Genomic DNA, 21,635 nt, shown 5'->3' with positions numbered 1-21,635 from the left:
AGCCTGTCTCTGAGTAGGAAAATGTCTCTTTCAGTCTTTGCCTCAGGCATTCTGCATTCACATCTTTAACTCACTGCAAAGTCATTTTACTCTCTGTGGAGTTTTGTCTTTGAACACATAGATGCACCCACGTTAAAAGATCTAAAATGAAAGAAGCTCTTGATTCAACTAAGTTTGTTTTACTTACACCCTTAAATACTGAGGATCTAATTTAAAGGATGGGATTAAGAGGAAAACAACAGAGTGAGATGGAGATGGATATAATTGATATTATTGGTGACTGTATTCAGGAAATGGGTAGGACTGCGGTGTGGCAGGGAAGTCAGGGCTTGGCCTGAGATGGGAGCAGCAGGAGCAGGTTGATGGTTGCACTGCTTATTTAGTATGTCAGCGTCTATTTCCTCAAGCCTCTCTTGGTCCTCTTGGATCTGTTGAAAACAAAGAAGTATCTCATGAGGCCAAAGATTAAACAACAACTCTACAAACTGTCTGCAAAAAGCTCTGAGACTGCACATTTATCCTCTCCGGGGGGGGGGGGGCACTTTTTTTTGGCACTTTTTTTTCAGTGAGTGGTGAGAAGTGCCGCTAGATATCCACTGTGAGAACAAATGAGCAAGCACACAAGCATCTGATGATCTTCTTTTAACACCATCAGTGTCAGTCGGATAGATTATTGCTTTTTTCCCAGTCATACTGCAGTATGAGGGCCCCCTATGTAGCATAATGTGAAGTTTCTCCATCTTACGCACCTTGCACCTTGTTTTAAATGCACTGTTTGTTTGCTTGTTTGTTTGTTTATTTATTATTACTGACTCAGGGACATGCACAAGAATTCCAATGTACCTGTTTTTAACCTGGTTTTAAGCTTGTACAAATGGCAATAAACTCAATTCTATTCTATTCCACCTTGATTGATTCTTGTGAACTGAGCATGCAGGTTTTCTTAAAATGTAAGTGTATTGAGAAACAGGCCTGTGAAGGAACACTGAGAAGCAGTAATGTAAAATTTGGCAACGAAAGATGCAATTAAGTTACACCATGGGAAGCGTAGGAGCAGTGTTTCTGGGGCTTGATTCATACCAGGGAGTAACACTCGAGATATCTGAATGTGCAGTCATCTTTTGCGACACATATTTTTTATCTGTTTCTGCCTTTTCTTTTTTATCTAAGTATGTGTGGCATCTGAAGGAGAAAAAAATTGATTCAGTGTTCATTTCTCACGTTTTCTGATGGTCGCTGACACGGTTCCTCAGCACATTAATCTGAAACAAACACATGGATGTTACTCTGATGAGTTGTATTGGCTCCGGCGCCTTGATGCGATGAACACTGTAGCACACAAACACAAACCTCATATTTCTGTCTGGTGAATTGGTACTGCAGTTCAAACTTCTCTGCCTCCAGCTGGTACAGCCACTCCCACAGCTCTTTAGTTTTCTCCCTGTGAGACACAGACACAAAAAGTAGGACAATATGGTGATTGTAGTCTTTGTTATCTTGATTGATTATTTTCACTTCCTCGTGTGTATTGTAAAACAAAAAATACTTTATCATCTTGTGATGAAAACCACGTGATATTTCTACACCTACTTGACTCTGTCCTGGCTCAAGTTCTCAATGTCCAGAGACTTGCGTCTTTCACTCAGGATCTTCTTCTTCTTCTCTCTCTCAGTCTGTCTCTTACCACTCCGTTTTTCTGTCTGAGGGAAAGTGAAATAAAACATTGCTCTGGTTTATACCCTTCACATTTTACCTTCTTCAACTTTTTGGAATACCCCGACTATGAACCCTCCACCTGCTCACCAACTTCTGCATGTAGCCCCCAAAGTGGAGGCTGGTGAGGGTTTTCTTCTTCTTAGCGTCATCTTCTGCTCTCCTCTTGGCCTCCTCTTCCTCCTTACGAGTTCTCTCCTCCTAAAGTGATATATGGATCCAGAGAAGAAGGGGAGAGGTGGTTCATTCAGCAGATGCAGGGAGTATTTTGACATTACAGCAGCTTGAATACGACTATACCTCAAGACGCTTCTGTCGTTCTTTCTCTCTTTCACTGCGGATTCTTTGCTGTTCTGCTCGCTCAGAACGGCGCTTCTCCTGCACAACACATCAATGCATCTTAAGATTTTAAAGACGATCTTGAACATTAAGTGTGGGTGAATACGTGAATACAAATTTGATTGGCTATAGTCTAGGGATCTCACAATCCTCTCCTTGAGATGAATGAGCTCATCTTCTTCCTTCTTTCTGCTCTCAAAGTGAACCTCGATCAAAGTCTGAAGCTCCATCAGGTCCTTTTCCATCCTTTTACGATGTATATCCTACAGAAACAGTGCTTCAGTGCTTCTTGTACTTAACGGTATGAGTCAACATTGCAGAAACACACAATATACACGTTTATTATTGGTCTCAAATTAAAGTGACACCTGGACTAAAGTAAAATGACTATACTACAGGGAAAAGCCATAGCAGTCCCAGTGTTAGTTCACTAAAAAGTAGTAAAAATGAATAGAGACTCCGCATGGCGAAGAGGAATGACATAGCAATTTCAACACATCTGGTGATGTTTAAAATCACACAATTCACCATTAGGAAGATACTTATGCACAGTATGAACTGTAAGTAAACTGGCATCACTCTGTTCTGATTCCCAGTCTGTCACTCACATCAAAATCCACCTTCTCTCCATCTGGGATCTTAGGGGGGATGAGATTGGGCATCATAAAAGGCCTGGAGATAAAAAAAAAAATTAAAAAAAATTTAAAAAGGAACAAAGTGAGAGAACAGTGAGTAAATGACATATAGAGTTAAAGGGTAAGGTGATGAAGAAATGTGAAGAAAAATACAAACAAAGCAATCATCAGTCACTTTCACCGTGGAAGTCAAATGAGGATAAAATGCAATCGGCAGATTGAAAATGCCAAACAAATAACCCTTCAGTGTGTTTCATGCATGGCTGTGCAATGTGGACACTTAAAGCAGCCTATTCATATTTATAGCCTATTGTTTTTACAAATCCTGTTACATTTTGACACCAAACTCCCAAGTCCAAGTCCTGCATGATAGATTTCAAGTCATAAGCAATTCATATTCTGTGTTCTTCAGTGCATTTAAAATATAGTACAACACGAAAAAAGATTCCAAAGTTCCTCTGTCTTACTTTTATTTGATGGATATTCAAGTTTTATAATCATCGAACCATAATGTTTCCCATGATGCTTTGGGGATCTAAACAGGAAATATGCTATGAATTATGCTGTGGGCTAGCTACTGCGTGAGTCCCGTTTTTATAGCCTATTTTCGTTTATATGTTGGCAAATTGGCACTATTAAAAGTATGCCGAATTAACTACTAGCTTTTCCTCTTTGCAATGTACTCATGGATGTAGAAGAAAACTATGACATATTAACCTTGACGCTGTAGAAAACTCAAAAAAGTGAGGATTCTCAGGCAGGTTCTGTTTTCAAGATGAGCGTCTTTTTCTATGATTTTCAAGCAGTGGACAGATGGAAACTGGACATGCTGACATCCTCAAGAGCTGTAAGTCACACAGAATGTAAAAATATGTGTATCATGTCTGTATATTCAGATTTGACTGACTTATGACTCTAGATGGCCTCAGGCAGGAGGAAACAGCTAGCCTGGCTCTGTCCAAAAGTAACAAAACATGCTATGTCTCTATTGTTTGATGAGAGTGCCAAACCAGCAATTTATGTACCAGGCAATTTCTTGGCTGGGACTAGTAAATTTGCACAGATTAAACAAAAAGATATACCTAAGAGCTTGTAACATACTTTTGTTTCCGTAATACAGATCCAGACAAGCTGTTTTCCCCTGCCTCCTGTCTTTATGGTAACTAAACTGAGAGGCTGCTGATTGTGTCTTTAATCCAAAGATTTGCATATAGGAAGAAGAATCGGCTCTACAGAAAGTATTTGATTTCAGCTTCAGTACTGTAGAGGAATAAAACTGTGAGCGTATGTGTCTACAGCAGTGAGTGCCACTCACTTGAATTTTGGTTTGGCTTCCTCCTCTGTGGAGAAAGAAAATGAATATTCAAAGAGAACACATCAATGAGCTGATCCAGACCGCGTACACCAATACATTTCATAATCCTACCACGAAACGCCAACACGTTATGACAATGGAGCTTATGTCTGTGTTCATGACAGCTGGAAATTTACTTAAGCAAGTCATTTGAGCCTAATTCTGGTATGATTGTGGTTAAGGTTGAGCACATCCAGGAAAAAACTGATTCACAACATGGAGGTGCGCCAAAGTAACTTCTGATGGAATTTAGATAAACAGTGTTACCTTCTCCCTCTTCCGCTTCCCCTTCGCCATCTTCAACAAGGACACAAAAACATAACTTGAGGTTTGTGTGTGTTTGTCACTGTGTGTGTGTGTCAAATGAGTGTGCATCAGGGGACGGTAAACAGTGTTTTAGGAGTGCTGACAAACAAAATGATATATCAGAGAACACGAAGAGAGAGACAAAAATAGATCGCAGAGAAAATCACATACTGTTTGCTTATCTTTGCTGGTGTGCTTGTGCCACATATCATGAATAGCTTTGATAGATAAATAGTGAGGTGTGAGAGGTTGCAAGAAAGACAAGTCTTGATAATAAGCAGTCTCCCGCCAAAGAAGGTATGGCATCTGTGACCCCTGCATGACCCAACAAAGGCCCTAAAATATAAAAACTACAGTACAGAGGAAGGATTCAAACTGGTCTACAGCCATGCTAGCGGCTGTGTGTTCTGAGGCTCATGCTAATGGAATAATGTATACCATTAATTATCAACAAACACAAAGTATAGTTGTGGCTGATGGGAACATCATTAGTTTAGCATTAGTACTTGGTCATACCCCAAATTGTGAAATTACTAATTTTAACCTGCTGGTGATGCCAGATTAAAAAGTTATTAGGACACATCATCTGGGAACCATGAATGTCTGTTTAGAATATTGTGCCAGTTCTGTTGATGTAGGTGTTGACACATTTCATTGTATAACTGAACGTGAACTTTGACGTGCTGGTGGAGCTGACAACGCCCTTGAGCTAAGCTGCTAGCAAGGATAATAAAAACTACTCAAATGGTAAACTGAACTGGCAGCACACATGTGTGACACATCAGGAGACAGTCTACAGGAGCCTCATAGGGCGTTTACTGAATTTAAAGCTCAGATGGGAGGGAAAGACTAGATCTAACACCCTCATATGACTAGCAACAAAAAGAAACGCCTAAATATAGTTGATTGAGTTTGATTGAGCAAGAGCCTTAGGGCTGGGAGGCCTGGGGATTACTGTCACCCAGTAAGAAAGAGACAAAAAGAAAACATGGAGGTTTGAGCTTATCAAGTCGCTGCAGACTCTCACATACCAAAATGACATGTGACTGAGATAGTCGATCCTTTTCCCGTCTGTCTCTGACTGATGGTTACGGACAGAATGAATCAATCATTCATTCATCATCAACACTCTTGAATGCAGTTTTTCTGAGTAACCACTGACACAGTTACACTGACTAGATGTCTGCACTTGAAATCAACTTGGCAACATTGTTTTAAACCTCTTTTAAACTCCTCACCTTGTTCTTCGTTGGCCTCCTCCTCTGCTGCAGGCGTGTCATCCTCCAGCACAGTTTCTGGCAGAGAAGGACGTTGTGCAGCAAATAGTGACATATTAGTGAGAAAACCTGACACTCACAGGGTGTGATATTAACTCATTGCCTTATTTGAACCATCACTCTCACTTGTCAGTGAGCTGCCACATTTCATAAGCGCATGATGAGCGCAATAAGCTGCTAAACAGGAGAATAAATGAAAGCCTTGCAGAGAGATAATGAGTGATCAGTTGACAATGAGCTACCCACCTCTGATATTTAAAGCAGGCAGCACTCAAGAGCTGGTGAAGTGGAGTGTGTGTTCGTGTGTGTGTGTGTTTGTGTGCAGATGTTATGACGCCTCATTTTCCCGACTCTGACTTGAGATCTAATCACAAATCATGTCATAAGTCATGCATTTAAACACAACATTACGCCCGCAGGTTCATGAGCAGTTCAGTCAATATTTGGGAACTCGTGAGGAGCGAGAGCCAAATGTCAAAGTCCCATGAATGCGATCTCATCAGGAGATACTTTCTGGGATGTCTCCATTACTGACAGCAAAAAGAGACAGACTTTGTGATAGTTTACACTGCTAATCCAGAAAAGTTGGATCAGGGAGGATGAAAAATGACTTTATTAATTGTCAGAAATGAACAAATAAATGCTACAATAAATACCTAAATATACAGTGAATAAATAAAAGAATACATGTATAGATAAATGATTTAATAAGTACATGTTGATAATTAATCAACTTACATAAATAAATGTGTAGATGTTGTGTTTTTCTGTCTCTAAATTTACAATTAAATTTCCATTGTGATCCATTTGGCAGCATTAGCGTTTGCCCAGCTGACCAATTCTTCTTAAGAGTGAATTTATTTCAACCTACCTCATTTACACACACAGAAATAAATCAGGAAATATATGAAAAAATGTATGAACACAGAAAGAAATTAGAATAAAAATGAGAAATCCATTAATAAAAGTACAAATAGTAGAAATAAGTGGATAAATAAGAGTAAAAAATATAGTATAATTTTATACCTTTTCTTTGTTTAGTTATTTCAGCATTTATTTATATTTTCATCGTTGATGAATAAGTCATTTTTCATCCACTATATACTGGTCTCTTTGCTAGCATTGCTTGTCAAATGTTAAATAGAATTTTCAGCCATTAGTGTTATTTCTCAATAATACTAGTTTGGATCTTGAGATAAAATTTTCTCACTATAATTTCACACTATAATGTTTCTGTCCAGTTACCATGTATGTGTGTAGTGAGCTTCATCACTCTACATGCTTCTGATTTAAAGGTGAAAGGTTACAGGAAAACACTCCTGGTACTTTTCAGCTCAAAGCACAAGCAGTACCTTCCTCTTCCTCTTCCTCCTCCTCCTCCTTCTCCTCCACCTCCTCCTCCTCCTCCTCCTCTACCCCCTGCTCCCCTGCTGAGCAAAAGCACAGAGCCTGTTAGTAAAAGCCGTCCAACTAGCAAAGCAGCCAACATTAAAACAGAGAGAAAGAAAGACAGAAAGATGAAATAAAGCATGTGTGATTCTAATGTAATCATTCATGTATGTCAGCCACAGTTATCTTATTTCAACCACAGGCACCCTGAGTGTGTCAAACAACGTTGAACACACCACCTGATGCTCTGTTAAGCAGCATTTTAAGTGTCCCACTGAAACAAATGAATGACAAAAAGTCATTCATTTAACTTCACATACCTTCAGCTGCCTCCTCTTCTGAATCACCCAGCCAGGAAAATACACAAGAGAAGGATTATATAGACGCAATCGCATAATGAGAAATACAAACTGTGGTTTATAGTACCACATTTCATACACAAACAACTGCTTTTACTCAAATGCTTCCACTAATTACAAGCAAAAGTAGAACAGAAAGAGGAAATCGCCGTTGAGACCTTGAACAAATAACTTTTTACATCCTGTGGATTTTCCCCAAAAAAATCTACCTACTGCAATCTGTGACTCAACAAGGAAGTCATTTGGTACAAACACACTGCTGCAGTACGATAAGCTTCAGACATTAGGAAAAAAAGGCAGACACCCTATTAATTATATGGTACTCTACACTGCTCTTGGATATTGTATATACAACAAGGCCTACAGTTATGAAAGCTGTATGCTTACTTGAGCATTCACATTCGATCCATAAATCAATTTGACATTTTCATGCACAGATGACACAACTTTTAAAAAAATCTCTTGAAATTCCTTTGAAACCCATGTAACTCTGTATGTATGAGGTTACCTCTGTGGCCTTATAATGCAATCAGAGTAGATTTGAGAGCAAAACTATTTTCCAAACACTACATTCCAAAAATCCAAAAAGTGTTTATTGCAAGTCAATTAAATCTGTGATTAAAAATTTATTAATGCAAATTAAAAAGTTTTGTTTATGAAACCAAAAGTTTTAATCCAAAAGAGCTAGAGATGTCTCTATTGGCAAGTCAATCTGAGCTGTAGAACAGTGTCTATTAGTACCTAGATCACATCAGTGCGGTGATGATACTGTACAGTGTGTGTGGTGAGTCATACTTACCCTCCACCTCCCTGTGAAAATCAAACATGTACGTATGTTTGTTATTTGGACATGAACACATAGCAGCCTGTCATCACATTACAGTTACATACGTCTTCCATCACAATAGATGTAAAGAAAATACATGCCTGTCTATTCGCAGTTGTATAACAGGGTGAGTTTTTACTTGACAAATGTTTAGCATGTTTAAGAAGAAAAATTAGAAACATGTATATTTGACATGAAAGTGAAAACAAGCCTCAACCTACTCCTCATACTCCTCCGCCACTTCCTCGTTGTCAGACATGGCAGGAAGTTTTCAGTTGTCCAGCAGCACAAGTCTGTAAATTCACCTAGAAGTCATGTGTCCCTTCACATTCACTGCTTTTTTTCCCATATTCTTCTTATTATTATTACCGTATTCTGTTTGCACATACATGTAATGTTATTATCAGCTAAACTTACCTGAGGATCAGATGGTGTGATGAAGAAGGAGAGCTGATGGTCAGACCCAATGTGCGGCAGAGAAGACGTCCCTGCTTTCACCAACAAGAACGTGAGGTCTCAGAGGGTAAAGGGACAGACTGTGTTTGTGGAGAAGAGGCTTTAGGACCCCTTGTTGTGTTATTAATAACTTTTTAGATAGCATGTCCTCTCCATTATCACCGTTCCCAAAAAAGGCCGCTGCATGCACAAGTGTGAGCTGCAGCGCCAAAAACATCCAGATAAAGCCACAGGTGCTCACAATGGCACACACACGCACAAGCTGAGGCATACACACACACATATAAACACACACACACACACACACAAGCACAAGCACAAGCTGAGGCGCACACACACACACACACACACACATATAAACACATTTTCTCTGCCTTTTATGGCAACCTGCCGCTGACTGAACACAGACATGCAACTCCTATCTACATCCTCCCTCTGCTGAGATAAGTGATGCTGGAGAATGTAAATGCATTTAAGACTAGAAGCTCTTTTTGTGTTGCGTAAGTGAGCTATTAAAATACATTTATGACACACATTTGTAGTAATAAAACATTTTATTCCTTAAACAGGCAGCATATTGCCCACAATGATGAACCACAACAAAACACATATTTTTGCAATTAGAAAAAAAAAAACCATACGATTACAACTCAAACCAAATTCCCACTACTGTCATTCAGTAAAAATAAGCATCATTAGCCTTAAAACCTTCACCTGTTTAAAGTGCTTTCAAAAAATTACACAAAGTTAAGGTAAATAGCTGTGGTTTAGAGCAAAAAATATCACTATTCTCTTCCTCTTATGTCTACTTTGTTTTTTACTCTCTTCCTCGCACATCAAACCCTGTATCAGTGTTTGAAATAAGACATATTTGTACTTCAGGAAGTAATGCAAAAGTGTATGATGGAAGCCTCCTAACTGTAAAATAAGTGTCCTTTTCAGTCCTCTAATGGTACAACTATTTTTCTGTATTTCACACATCTGTTCCTCCTGTGTGCTTTGGCATTGCAGAAAAAAAAAAAAACATAAAAAGCTTGAAGAAAGAATCAGTCATGGCATCCATTAATCTTCCAGCTCTCCTTGTCTCCTCTCGCCACCTTTTAAATCAGCCAAATAAGAGCACATATTCATTATTATTTTGATTCATATGCAAATACAAAGTTACAAATAAGTATTGCTGTATGTTACTACATGCAGTGCTGGACAGTAATCTAACCTGTTGGGCATTATGAATGGGCATCCTTCACTTGGAGATTTTTCCAGGGCTTGTTTGGCCACAGTCCTCTCCTCTGCTCTCAAACAGGCTCCTCTTACTGGTTATATCCACATGTCTCAAGTCCTGCACATACAGAATGAACAAAACGATCACATTAATTTCTACAAGACAATGAACCCTCAGAAGAACAGACAGAAAAGAGAAACATTCTTGCTCGGATATAACATGTGAGATGACAGTGTACCTTACTGTTAAACACCATATGTCCTGCTGAGGACACTGTGGCACATACAGAATAGCTGAAAGAGCACTGCTGCCCTCTAGCTGCCAGATGCCACACTGGAATAACCTCTTAGAAGATGCAGTTTTAGCAGACATGTAACAATGCGAAATATCCTTACAGTAGGATTTTGTGAAGACCCCGCTTGGTTGGTCTTGTTAAGCCAGCGGTTGATCCGGTCTGACATGCCTGATGTGAAGCTCCTAATCTCCTGATAACACCAGAGATGTGAAGTAATTAGTCATGATAGTGATACCACTGAATGCGTTGACGGCTCATGTGCGTCCGATACAGAGCAGAAAGTGGACTGTGAGTGATGACTGTACCTGTCTGGAGAGTCCCGGGCTGCCGGGGCTCGCTTTCTCCTGCTCCTTCTCAAAGAGGCCTCTCTTCCTGGAGACCTCGTCCAGCAAGAACAGGGTCCTCTGGGTCACATCCGGAGAGCGCACCAATTCTGACTTCTACACGTATAGGAAGCACAGTGAGGGAAAAAAAACATCTGCAGTGTTGATTACTAATGAAGACTTGAGTAACAAACTTGTTGTTACTTGTACAGTTCCTCTGTGTTGCTGCATTTGTGATTTTTAGTCTAACCTGTGCAGCCTGAGCCAGTCTCTCCATCTTCTCCTGGATAGACCTGGATGAAATCCTCTGCCTAGAGCTGGACAAAACAGAACGCATATGTGCACATGTGCACGCTTACTTTGACCAAAATAACAATAATTCAAACGTACAAAACTCATTTGGCCACACGCACTCACTTTCTCTGGAAAGATGATGGTTTGTCTTCGTCTTCATTTTGGTCCTGATCCAAACCAAAAGATTATTTACATTACAAAAACAGTAAATCATCTATGTACAACTTTAATACAGACCATTTACAGATTAGTTTCAGTAATATTTTGATGCCCTGTGTCAGTCATAAACTTTTCCGCTCTGTATTGAAACAATATCGTCCCCACCAAGGCACAGATGTACTGATAATTAAATCATCTATAAGTAATTACCAATATTCAAATTAGTTGATTGTTTTGAATAACTGAGGAGTTTTATCATTATTATTATTTTATGTCAGGTGAAAGTAAAATCTTACTGTGTTGGATTCAAACTTCTTGGATGCCATCCTCACGCTCGCACTGCAACAGAAAAAAGCAATCAGCAATCAAACTGAGCTAGAAGGTAAAAAGACTCAAAATAGAGACATGGATGTTTTCTTACCTCCTCTGCAGCGGCGCACTGTCCTCCTCTTTCTTCCTCATCATCTGTGGAATACCAAGCAGGTGAGAATGTGCAGACCTTACAGCCGTCCATATATCAGCAGCTAATGACCAGCACGGTCATCCTGTTTCTCTTCATGTGTTCGGATGTTAACAAAGCAACCAGTCAGCAGTACAAGCTGGTAAGTGTTGCCTCAGCCATTAGCATAAGCCCGAAGCCTGGGTGGCACAAGTAAATTACCCTGGTCTGATACTCAGCTGATGTGAGATTAAATCGTGTTTTAACAGTCAAATAGGCAAGAGTTAATGTTGGCATTTACCAGGGAGAATGTGTTCATGCATGTGTGGTTTGGGTGTGTTTACCCTGAAAGATATAGTCCTGGAGCTCTGCCTGACGAAGGCAGGTTTGGCCGTCTGTTCAAAGTTGTCGTTGGAGGAAGAGCCGTGTGCACTGGTCTGAGAAAGTAAGTAAAATAACTTAATAAAACTATTCCCTGTCAGAGTTCCAGTGAACATCTCTTCCGTCCTTCACAACTGTGTACTTTGGGCAAGCTGCAGGTTTTAACACAAGAGGGTGCTGTTGCTTTATTGAATTGCGAGTTGCAGAAGCGCTGATGGCAAGCACTTTGCCTCCATACTTGAGGCAAGCAAAGCATGAAGCTCAGATAGTTATGTTGAAAACTGTCTCTTTTGACACCGTTTGTGCGTCTGTGTGTGTTAAAATACCTCCTGCGTGTGTCCATTCTGAACGGGGCTCTGAGCTCCCCTCGGAGAGGGACTCTGGCAAGGCGACGGCCAGTGTTCTCGCGGTGACAAGGGGGTCGTCGGAGAGCAAGGGCTCATGGGAGATGTACTCCCACTGGGAAAGGGGCTTTTGTCGAGTGAGATGGAGACAGAACTGCAATAACAGAAATGCAAGTGAACTGAAAGGTCAGTTGAAGGTGTGCATGAGAAAGCAACTAGTGACCCAGGAGCAACTCACAGAAAAGCTGCAGAGTATTAAGGTCTTTGCTGCACCCTGTTTACCAGTCTCCTTTTGAAATATTGTTTTCTATGATCTGTGTCTGTCCCTCTAGGGATAATAAAGTTACTGAAATGAAAACTGAAACTATGTCTACTATGTCAAAACCCTCTTGAACAGATAATAACATTTTGATCTTGTAGAATGACGGGCTGGCAACGCCATCAAACTGACAACCATGTATGCATCCAAACTGAGAACCACTTTTTCCCGCTGCAATCTTAGAGTAGATGGAGGTCGGTTAATGTGAGACTGCATTAGCATTGTATATACTGTAGTAATATTTAGGTATAGGTCAAATTTCCAAATTCTTTACATGCTGTATCTAAATAAATGAGCCTTCTGAAGATTTCTTTGTGGTTGTCTTCACTTGGTTCATTACTTAAACAGTAAACCAGCCATTACAATCAATTTCACTTGGTGAATATTTTGCTTTTGGTTGTTATTTCATTGTTCTAGTGCGCTGTTCTTTTATGTAGCACTTTCATTTTCCAGCATGCAATCAATTACCTCTATCTTATCTAAAAAAAAGAGCTCTATTTGATCTTTCCCGGTGACTAATAAGGCCAATAAATAAAACTTGTGCTCATTAACCTGACAAACTTGCGACCAGGGTTGGACGATGGCTTGGGATCAGAGTCTTTGCTCGACGACTGTCCGTTTTCGTGCTAACAAAGAAACAGACAGGACAGATGATCAGCATGAGCACACGGCACACAAGTTGTTGTATAGAGCCACCTGAGACACACCTTGCATTACACAATACTGTACAGTTATGGCCTCATTTGCAGAGACACTAAATTAAAGCAGCCCGCGAGTGTAATAAAAGATAAAGTTCAAATTATGAAATAGGTACACCTTATCAAAGTTTTATAGACGATTTGCATGGTCACTTGATTCATAGGAAGAATCTAAAAGTAAGGCAGGACATGGTCCATACAGTTTTTTCCTCATATTCTATTAGTGATGTATATATTCTTATGATTATATACCCAAAGAAAATATACCATATATTTTTTATGACTAGAAAATACATCAATGTGTATATGTGTGAGCATCATAGTCTCCTTCCTTATGTCTGGCTTTGTTAACCTAAATGCTATCAGTAGTGTTCCCATCTTTACAGAACATGTAACATTAATATCTTTCCCCAAGGAGGAAGAAAAACTTGCTGTAGAATCTAGAGAATGATTAACATGACTCTCCCTCTGTGTGGGGTAACAGATATCTGTGATTAACCGCACTGCAGGGTGGCACTACTGGTGGCACCGTGCCATGACTGAGTGAAGCTATAATAGTTTGGATGTGAATGAAGGTTCGTGTGGTGGTTGTCTCCCTGTCTTGTCAAAGGATTCGTCTGTCAGTGAAGACTGTCCATACTTAGGTCATATTAAGCTTTGCTAGTGGCTGTTGGTCGGTCAGTCCATCACTTTGCTTCAGGCTTAAACTATTGGATTGATTGCTATTAAGTTTTGTACAGTCACTCATGTTCCCCAGAGGATGAAACCTCATGACTTTGGTGATTCCCTGACTTTTCCTTTCACACCACCAGCGGGGCAAAGTTCTCAGATGTCCCATGAAATAGCTCATTAGCATGCTGTGCCTACTGTATGTGCAGTCTCGTGTAATCATATTTTAACTTCATTAGGTTTAAAAGTCATTTTTGACTACATATCTTTCACTCTCCTGAAAGGTAACAAGTGACTTCAGTCTTACTTGTCTGTTTGTGATGTTAGCGCTGCTGCTGCTGCTGCTGTTGGTAGAGCTGTAAGAGGCTGTTTTTAGAGGTGGTTGTGGTTTGGACGTGGTTTTCACAGAGGGTAACGCACCACCCTGCCCCTCATCCAAGTCCCCCAGAAGCTCCACCCTGGCCCCTTCGCCACCTCCTCCTCTGCAGGCCTCTGCTTCTTCCTCCCCCACCTCCTTCTGTCGTCTCAGAGTCTCCACGTGCCTCATCCTCCGCTTTTCATCACGCACACGCAGCATCTCCACAAAGTCCAGCTGCATCTGCTCTGCACTGAAAATAAATAACATACACACACACACACATGAACAACCAGTACATATTTGGATACTCTCTAATGAGGGAGCGAAAGGACCTGTCAGTCCTGCGTCTGATCAGGTTTCTCTGTTGAAAGGCTCTACAGTTCTTCTCTCGCTTTGAAGGCTGACTGCTCCAGGTACTACTCAGCTGCTGGTGTTTTTGACAGCTTTTCATACTTTCCATGCATGGTATTGGGTTTTTTATGTGTTTGAGAAGTACACAGATGACACACTCCTATGAGGCAAATGTCTCTGCTTCTGAAATCCATCCACTAAAAAGACACAACATTAAAGGAGATGGATTCCAACTGTACATACTAGCAACCCTGTGGTCCTCCTACATACAAGAAACAAAGGGGAAAAGAAAGCAGGAGAGCAGAGCACAGCTACAGAATCGTGTTCAGACTGTGCAGGATAAAGCAAGCTTGACAGGTACAAATCAATAAATTTTGCTTTACTAAATTGTGGGAATAACCTGCTGAGGCCCTGGGACATCTCACTTGTGGAGTCTGTCCCAAAGGGGCTGTCATGGGTGGGTGTGTCTCTGGCTGTTTGGCTGAAGTCATCATCGGGGTCGGCGGTGGTGCTTGAGCTCTTCACCCTCCTCCTCCTCTCCCTCTCAACCTCCTCCTCGTCCTCCCTCGTCCATTGGCGTGCTAGGCTGGGGACGAAGTTATAATGTTATCAATCAATCAATCTTTATTTGTAGAGCGCCAGTTTATAACAGCGTTATCTCAAGACGGTTTCCATAAAGAGCAGGTCAAGACCAAACTCTTTAATTAAGAGAGAGACCCAATGATTCAGGAATTCAAAATTAAGGATGAAGACATACCGGGGTCCAAAAACACAAAGCCACAGTTACGTTTTCATTGAAATCTACAGAAATTAATCCAGTTAACTGCATGTTTTGTTTGTGGGAAAGGAGTGATTGCAGTTGTAACGGTTACACAGAACCTGCTTTACTTGTTCATCAACTGTTTTATTAGTGGAGACACAGTTTGGTACTTGTCTGAGCAAATTTGAGCAACCAGTCTAGTATTGTACTTTTTGTGTGTAGAAAACCAGCCAGTTCCAGTGCAGCATCTCGTGGTGCTGGATGAACACTTTTATTCAAGAGTGAGTCGTCCGAATGTTCCAGTTATCTCTAGACTTTAACCTGAAAAACTGCCAACTGTGATTTTATAGCGCATTATTCAAGCATAAAAGCAAAGGTAGAAGTGCCCCTACTACTAACAGTGACACCAAAAGAGACAGAAAATAGCAAATTTTTTTCATAGGGCTCCTTATGGCTCACCGGGCTGCTGAATACAGAGATGCTAGTCCTGGAATGAGCATTATGAACTCATTTTTGTCCTATAGTGAAGCAGGAGAGCTGCTTTTTATGCCAGTTGAGTGAATAAAGTGAATCCGCATTACATCTACTGTCAGGGAGCAGCAGCAGCAGATGGTGCTCTCAGCCGCAGGTGTCACATTCACTCTAAAGAGCTCCAGATATAATCTCACCTGGACAAAGCCGACCAGTTCTTCCGACTGATGGACATGTTGGACGAAAAGATGTTAAAAGTTTCCAGGTGCGCTTCGCTCACAGACAGGAAGGAGTCGACCGACTGGCTCTGTGAGGGCGGCAGTCAAATTACAGTCAGTGCGGCACAAAGCAGTCCACCTTTACCCCGGTGCGACTCACTGGGGCGTCACGTGACTGCGGAGGTAAGCTCCCCACCTGAGGGAGGAGGGGGAGAGAGAGAGAGAGAGAGAGGGGGGAGAGCTTGTCCATGTATGGTGGAAATATGGCACAGTCAACCTTTTGTGGCCACAACATGCAGCTGGAACGCGTGAAATAAGTTGACCTTGTTTATTAAAGCTGACGCACTAGTACAATATATACAAGCAATAATACAATAACAGTAACTGAACACTAAGCAAGGAAAATGCATGTAATAAGAAATTGTGGTAGTGCAAATCGACACCGCAATTACTCATTAGTTAGTGAAAGATGGAGCAGAAAAATATATAATGTAATATAGAAAAACCCTTGACCACAAAACATCAAACTGACTGGAAATGAACAGGCACAAGCGCAACAAAACAGATTTAAAATAGAAAGACACATCAAGCACAAACGCAAAAAAAACAAAACAAGATAAAAATAAATATGTTTCTTTGTCAGCTGAATTGGATGATCCAATAGCAAATGTAAGACCATATGTAATTATATATTTATGCCAACTGGGTTTTGGTGTCTTGTACAGGCTGGTGAGCGTCTTTACAGTGTGATTCAGACTGTTTGCTCTGCAGGGTGACGCCACACCTCTCCATGCAGCCCGGTGTGTCGGACTCTGACCCAGTGCCATGCTCAGACCAACACACACACACACACCCTCCACCTCACCTGGCTTTATACCTCACCTGTACCTGCTACATATCTGTGCAGACCTGAGGACCACAATAAACAGGATGAGCCACTACTATGATTACAGATAAAAAGTAGCACCTCTAGGTCTTTTAGGTGTGTGCATGTCTTTGGGCTACCATGAGCCTTCAACACTCCGATTATGGAGAATGCAGAGAGAATAGCTTGTACCATTAAGATGCTGTCTTATGTGTCTAATTTGCATGGCCCGCCCTGGCCAGAGAAGTCATTCTAAATGCTAAATTGTGTGTGTGTGTGTGTTGGCAGTGTTCGTATGTCATTCTGCCATAAGGGAAAACTGTATTTGGTGACGCATGACTATTGCACGCTCTTTGCATCCAACTGGATAAGGCGATAATGATTAAATTACCATTATGGAATGGGCTTTATGAGCATGCAAAACAGACAGCAGCTAAAGAAGACTGTTTTACAGCTGTGGGCAGGATGTGGACAGCTGGCAGACATAAGCATATCAGCAGAAATGTGCTCTCTTGCGCAGGTGCCTGCATGAGTCTGAGTTAATGTTTCTTTTGCATTCCTCCAATACAAAACAATACTAAGAGTCTACAGCCATGCTAGCAGCTCATTGGGCTGTACTAACACAACGCTAATTAACACAAAACACTAAGTATAGCTGAAGCCAATGGAGTTGATATTGGTTAAGTAAATATTTGGTCATGAACCAAAGTATTGGATGGATTGAGACCTGATAATGGTGTTAGATGAGAAGCCAGGAGATCACCAAAGTATTAACAATTAATCCAGAGTGGGATATGAGTGTCTGTACGGTAATCCATTCAGCAGTTGTTGAAATGTTTCCGTGGCTGACCAACAGGCCGACATTGCCATCCCTAGAGCTTGGCCGCTAGCGTGGCTAAAAACACAACAACCATGTGCAACCATAAATCATTTAAGATGTTTTTACAGCTATGACTGAACAAAGTCACATTTGATCCCAATCTGGAAAGGATGAATCATGTTTGATTTACTCCGCGGTCCTCTTACCAAAGGAATCCACATGAATCAGCTTAACCTTATGAAGTGGTGCATCAATACTTTGCTGTTTCTCTATCATTACATTACTTTCTAGATTTCCTTTTATTTTTAACCGTTTAACCTTCTGCTCAACCGTATGGTTGAGCACATTTTGACTCACTATATCTTATTGAAAACATGTTTTATTTACAACATCTCAACCGTTTGGTAGAGGCCAATATTTCAAAAAATGTGGGGTCTGTTCATATTGTTATTAGTGCCCCAAGGAAATAAAAATGTTAAGAATACATTTTTTCATTGCTTTTTTCTTGGTGAGGAGGTTAAAGGATTAATAAAGCCATTGTTCAGTGAGCATGCATTTGCTCAAAAAGCACAAAGGAATTAGATATAGTTTGTGTGTTTTATTATCGAGTCTGTTTTCATGTAAATCCAGCTAATGAAGTGCAAGTCATTTTCTTACAGTTCATGAAAGCACAGACCATGCTTACAGTTGATCACCAAGCAACAATGTCAAAGGCACAGTTTAATTTGGCCAGGTCAGACATTATTATTGGCTATTATATCATGTGACCCAGTGACAATAGTATCCACATTTGTCCTCTAGATGGACAAGCTGTGCATTTTGACTTTGCTGTACACATACAATCAATAAATCAATAGTTTCCAGGTTCAAAAGCAGTTAGGAGAACAATACAAATAATACCACATGGCATATAGATAACAACCATTAAAACCATATCAACAAACAGCAAACATATCAGTTCTTAAACCTTTTGGGGGTGTTCTGATAATCTTCTCACCTCCATGGCAGGAGCATAAAAAACAGAGGCAGCATTAGATTGACATGCAGTAGCTGCAACAGTAGGAGTGACGTCACTCTCGTGGTCCCAGCCCACCACCGCCTGGGTTCACTGAGCAGGACCCTTAGCAGCATCGAACATCTTCTTCCTTCCCTCCATCCCTGACATGGCCTCCACGTTCTTCCTCCAGTCACTGTCCTCTACTGGCCTCTTCTGTAGACAAATGCAGTAGTGTTAGATGGTGTAAGAGATGGTATGGAGGAAGAAAATCTGTCTGTGTTGTGCTTTTTTTTTTTTTTTTAAATTACTGTGAAGCAGGACAGGTTCAGAAAATCATTATAGCGTTATTGTTGTATCTAAGCCTTTTGAGACCCATGATGTCAGCTGGGAATCCCCTGTGAGAATACTGTATAACTGTACAAGTATAACTGGTTCACACCATCTAATACACACAGAGACACACATCCATGCAAGCACACACAGATACACACCGGCACCTGCTAATCCACACATGTATAGACACACACACTGACCAGTGAGCAGAACCAGTCACAAAAGCTACTCCTCTGTGTACAATGGGATCATTGTCTTATGTACCGTACCTCCTCTCACACACAAACGGTGGCCGCCCTGTGCTGGCCTACTGCTCAGTATCTCAAACACACCCTTTACACACACACAAACACACTTTTCAGGTGTTCCATGGCACTTTAAGGGCTGACGTCACCTTTGTATCTGAAACTTCACAGTAGCTACCTACCTTACACGCTTACCCAGAGGAAGGTACACATCTTGCTTGGGTTTGTTTAACTGTGTTTTGTGTGAATATGTATGAGTGTGTCTTTTTTTTCCCTTTCTGCACACACCTTCTCAGTGTCCTCTTTCTTGACAGACTTGAGGTTGGCCCGCAGGTCCATGGAGACTTTGTGCTTGGAGCCCAGCAACGAGCGAAGGATGGCGTCAGCAGACACCCGAACACGTCGAAGATTAGGCCTCTTGAATTTCCCCCTGAGGTCCAACACCTTGATGTTCAGGTCTTTAATCTGGACCAGCGACAGAGCATTGAAGAGCAGTTAGCATTATTACTGCAGGATTTTCTCATGTTAAGAGTTCTGCTACAGATGCTTACATGATGTGATATTAATACAGATACATGTACATTTCCAGTTCTGCCCATAGCACACGGAGCTGGACTGAGGAAATATTGCATACCTCACGTGTGTTGAGCATGACTTTGGCTTCAATGTCATATCGCTCCTCATCCACCACATCTATCTTCACATGAAGCTCCTTGCAGAGATCCTGTACAAACACGTAAAACACACACACAAAGGTTAAACAGATCGTCCTCCTTTAGTTGATTTCCAAAGCAACTTCCAATTCATGCAAGTTTCAATACCAGTGCATCATCCCTGGAGGAAACCTATATGATGAGGCTGCAGGGTTCTGAATTCCTGAATTTTAGAGAACTGTCTAAATTAGAGATACATATTTAGAGTTTTAGTGGTTTTTGATGAAGAGGTTATATGGTACAGTTCACAAAAAGGTTGAAAAAGAGATGTTTTCAGCCTGGATCGACAACAATTTCCTGTTGAAGAATGGGAGATGCACCTTTTTTCGCAGCTTTTAGATTAGTGGGTTGATGGTTTTAGATGACTGAGAAGCCAACGGGGGGGTTAAAAATGAGAAAGAGAATTAGGGGAAGTTTGCAGACATTTTACCTGTAGCTGTGCAAGGCTCAGACCGCTGGTGTTCAATGGAGGAGCTCTCTCTGACAGATACTTGTGTTTCTCTTCCTCTTTCACCAAGATCTCCTGTTCCAACTCCTCCTTGGCCTTTGCCACCATTAGGCTCTAGGTAAATATGAATCAACGTATTATGTAACTCAGGACGTTAACACATTGCTCGGGTAAAACTCAACAGTGCATCATGTTTTTGTGCATGCATGGTGAAGCATTCGGGTTTCACAGTACAGACTCTGGATGTGTGGATTTATCTGAATATCAGTAGGATACAGCACAGCTCAGCTTCTCAGAACCCAACCTCTGCTGCTCTCCTGTGGTTGAACATATGATCACATTTTAGTTTGGAAGAAAAACAATGATCTCTCTTACCTTGAGCATCAGCTTCCTTGACGCTGAGATCTTCGGTTTCCTCTGGATGGAGAGCATTATTCAGGGTATTGCCAACACAATGAAAATGTTATTGACTTCACTTGCAGCTCAAAATACCATAATCTGACTGGTTTCTGTGGAACATTTTTAGCATTAAGAAATACTTCGTCATAGATAGTCAGTGATTAAAAAATGGGCTTACCTCTTGTCTGTAAAAGCGAAATGGAAAAGATTTAAAGAAAGGCAAAGAAAATAATTTCTAAACAAAGCTCAGAAATATTTGTTTTGTGTTTGTGTCTATGTCTGTGAATGAGTAAACAGTCTATAAAAAGAACACAAAGCCTGATCACTCACATGTGTTCTGGCATCCTGCTGGTGAGATCTCACTGGAGGAGAGACAGAAGCGATTAGAAACTCACCACTCTCAGAATTAATGAAAGCTGTCAGCAGTCCAATCATATCTACTTTTCATGGCTCACAAAACAAATCCCAGGACTTTCTAAGAAGAATTGTTGTTCGTTTCTTTTGGCAAGATGTGATGTTAGAGAGAGAATCTATGACTTAGAAGTTAAAGGGTCAGTTCACCTGGGTAGCCAAGAAGACTGTGGAGTAGTTTAACTTATTTACTTGCATTGCATTTTAAATTAAAAGAAATATATCCACATATTGAGTCAGCTACAACACCTAAATACCTCATCACATGAAAACGAGTTAGCAAGCAAGCAAAGTTTAAACAGCCAGAGCATGATAAACACTTGAAATAGTTAGTTGAAAGTAATGCATAGATGGCTAAAAGTTAATAGTTACGGTTAAAATAAATAATATACATCACATTCACAATAATAGGCATGAGGAGAAATGGTTGACATAAATGGAGATGATGA

The 21,635-nt window shown here is 40.7% G+C and overlaps 3 protein-coding genes across 3 annotated transcripts; all 3 read right to left on the bottom strand.

Moving 5' to 3' along the window:
* Positions 1-261: 261 nt before the first annotated feature.
* On the bottom strand, positions 262-8,457 carry tnnt2a (troponin T type 2a (cardiac)). The gene is given in 14 exon segments (XM_070839256.1): positions 262-428; positions 1,222-1,262; positions 1,351-1,441; positions 1,591-1,700; positions 1,804-1,914; positions 2,014-2,091; positions 2,199-2,315; positions 2,661-2,724; positions 4,003-4,027; positions 4,309-4,338; positions 5,586-5,642; positions 6,977-7,054; positions 7,334-7,351; positions 8,406-8,457. Coding segments are annotated over 14 exon segments (906 nt in total). The 3' UTR covers positions 262-394.
* Positions 8,458-9,202: 745 nt separating this feature from the next.
* Positions 9,203-16,101, bottom strand: lad1 (ladinin). The gene is made up of 14 exons (XM_070840357.1): positions 15,935-16,101; positions 14,907-15,092; positions 14,105-14,405; positions 12,983-13,056; positions 12,094-12,265; positions 11,731-11,823; positions 11,369-11,412; positions 11,244-11,286; positions 10,912-10,955; positions 10,745-10,811; positions 10,477-10,611; positions 10,272-10,361; positions 9,871-9,993; positions 9,203-9,751 (listed from the first exon to the last, which is right to left on the bottom strand). Exons 1-13 carry the CDS (start codon positions 15,970-15,972, stop codon positions 9,898-9,900), a joined length of 1,383 nt encoding a protein of 460 aa, XP_070696458.1. The 5' UTR covers positions 15,973-16,101; the 3' UTR covers positions 9,203-9,751; positions 9,871-9,897.
* A 2,193-nt stretch (positions 16,102-18,294) lies between these two features.
* On the bottom strand, positions 18,295-20,808 carry LOC139209410 (troponin I, slow skeletal muscle-like). Its single transcript, XM_070839112.1, has 5 exons — positions 20,752-20,808; positions 20,359-20,490; positions 19,850-19,939; positions 19,504-19,680; positions 18,295-18,850 (listed from the first exon to the last, which is right to left on the bottom strand). The coding sequence occupies exons 1-5, from the start codon at positions 20,806-20,808 to the stop codon at positions 18,746-18,748; spliced, it is 561 nt and encodes a 186-aa protein (XP_070695213.1). The 3' UTR covers positions 18,295-18,745.
* Positions 20,809-21,635: the final 827 nt, after the last annotated feature.

Source organism: Pempheris klunzingeri, chromosome 11, assembly GCF_042242105.1.
Source record: "Pempheris klunzingeri isolate RE-2024b chromosome 11, fPemKlu1.hap1, whole genome shotgun sequence".
NCBI classification, from domain to species: domain Eukaryota; kingdom Metazoa; phylum Chordata; class Actinopteri; order Acropomatiformes; family Pempheridae; genus Pempheris; species Pempheris klunzingeri.
The sequence above is the reverse complement of the archived record's forward strand: the minus strand, read 5'-3'. Positions and strand labels throughout refer to the sequence as shown.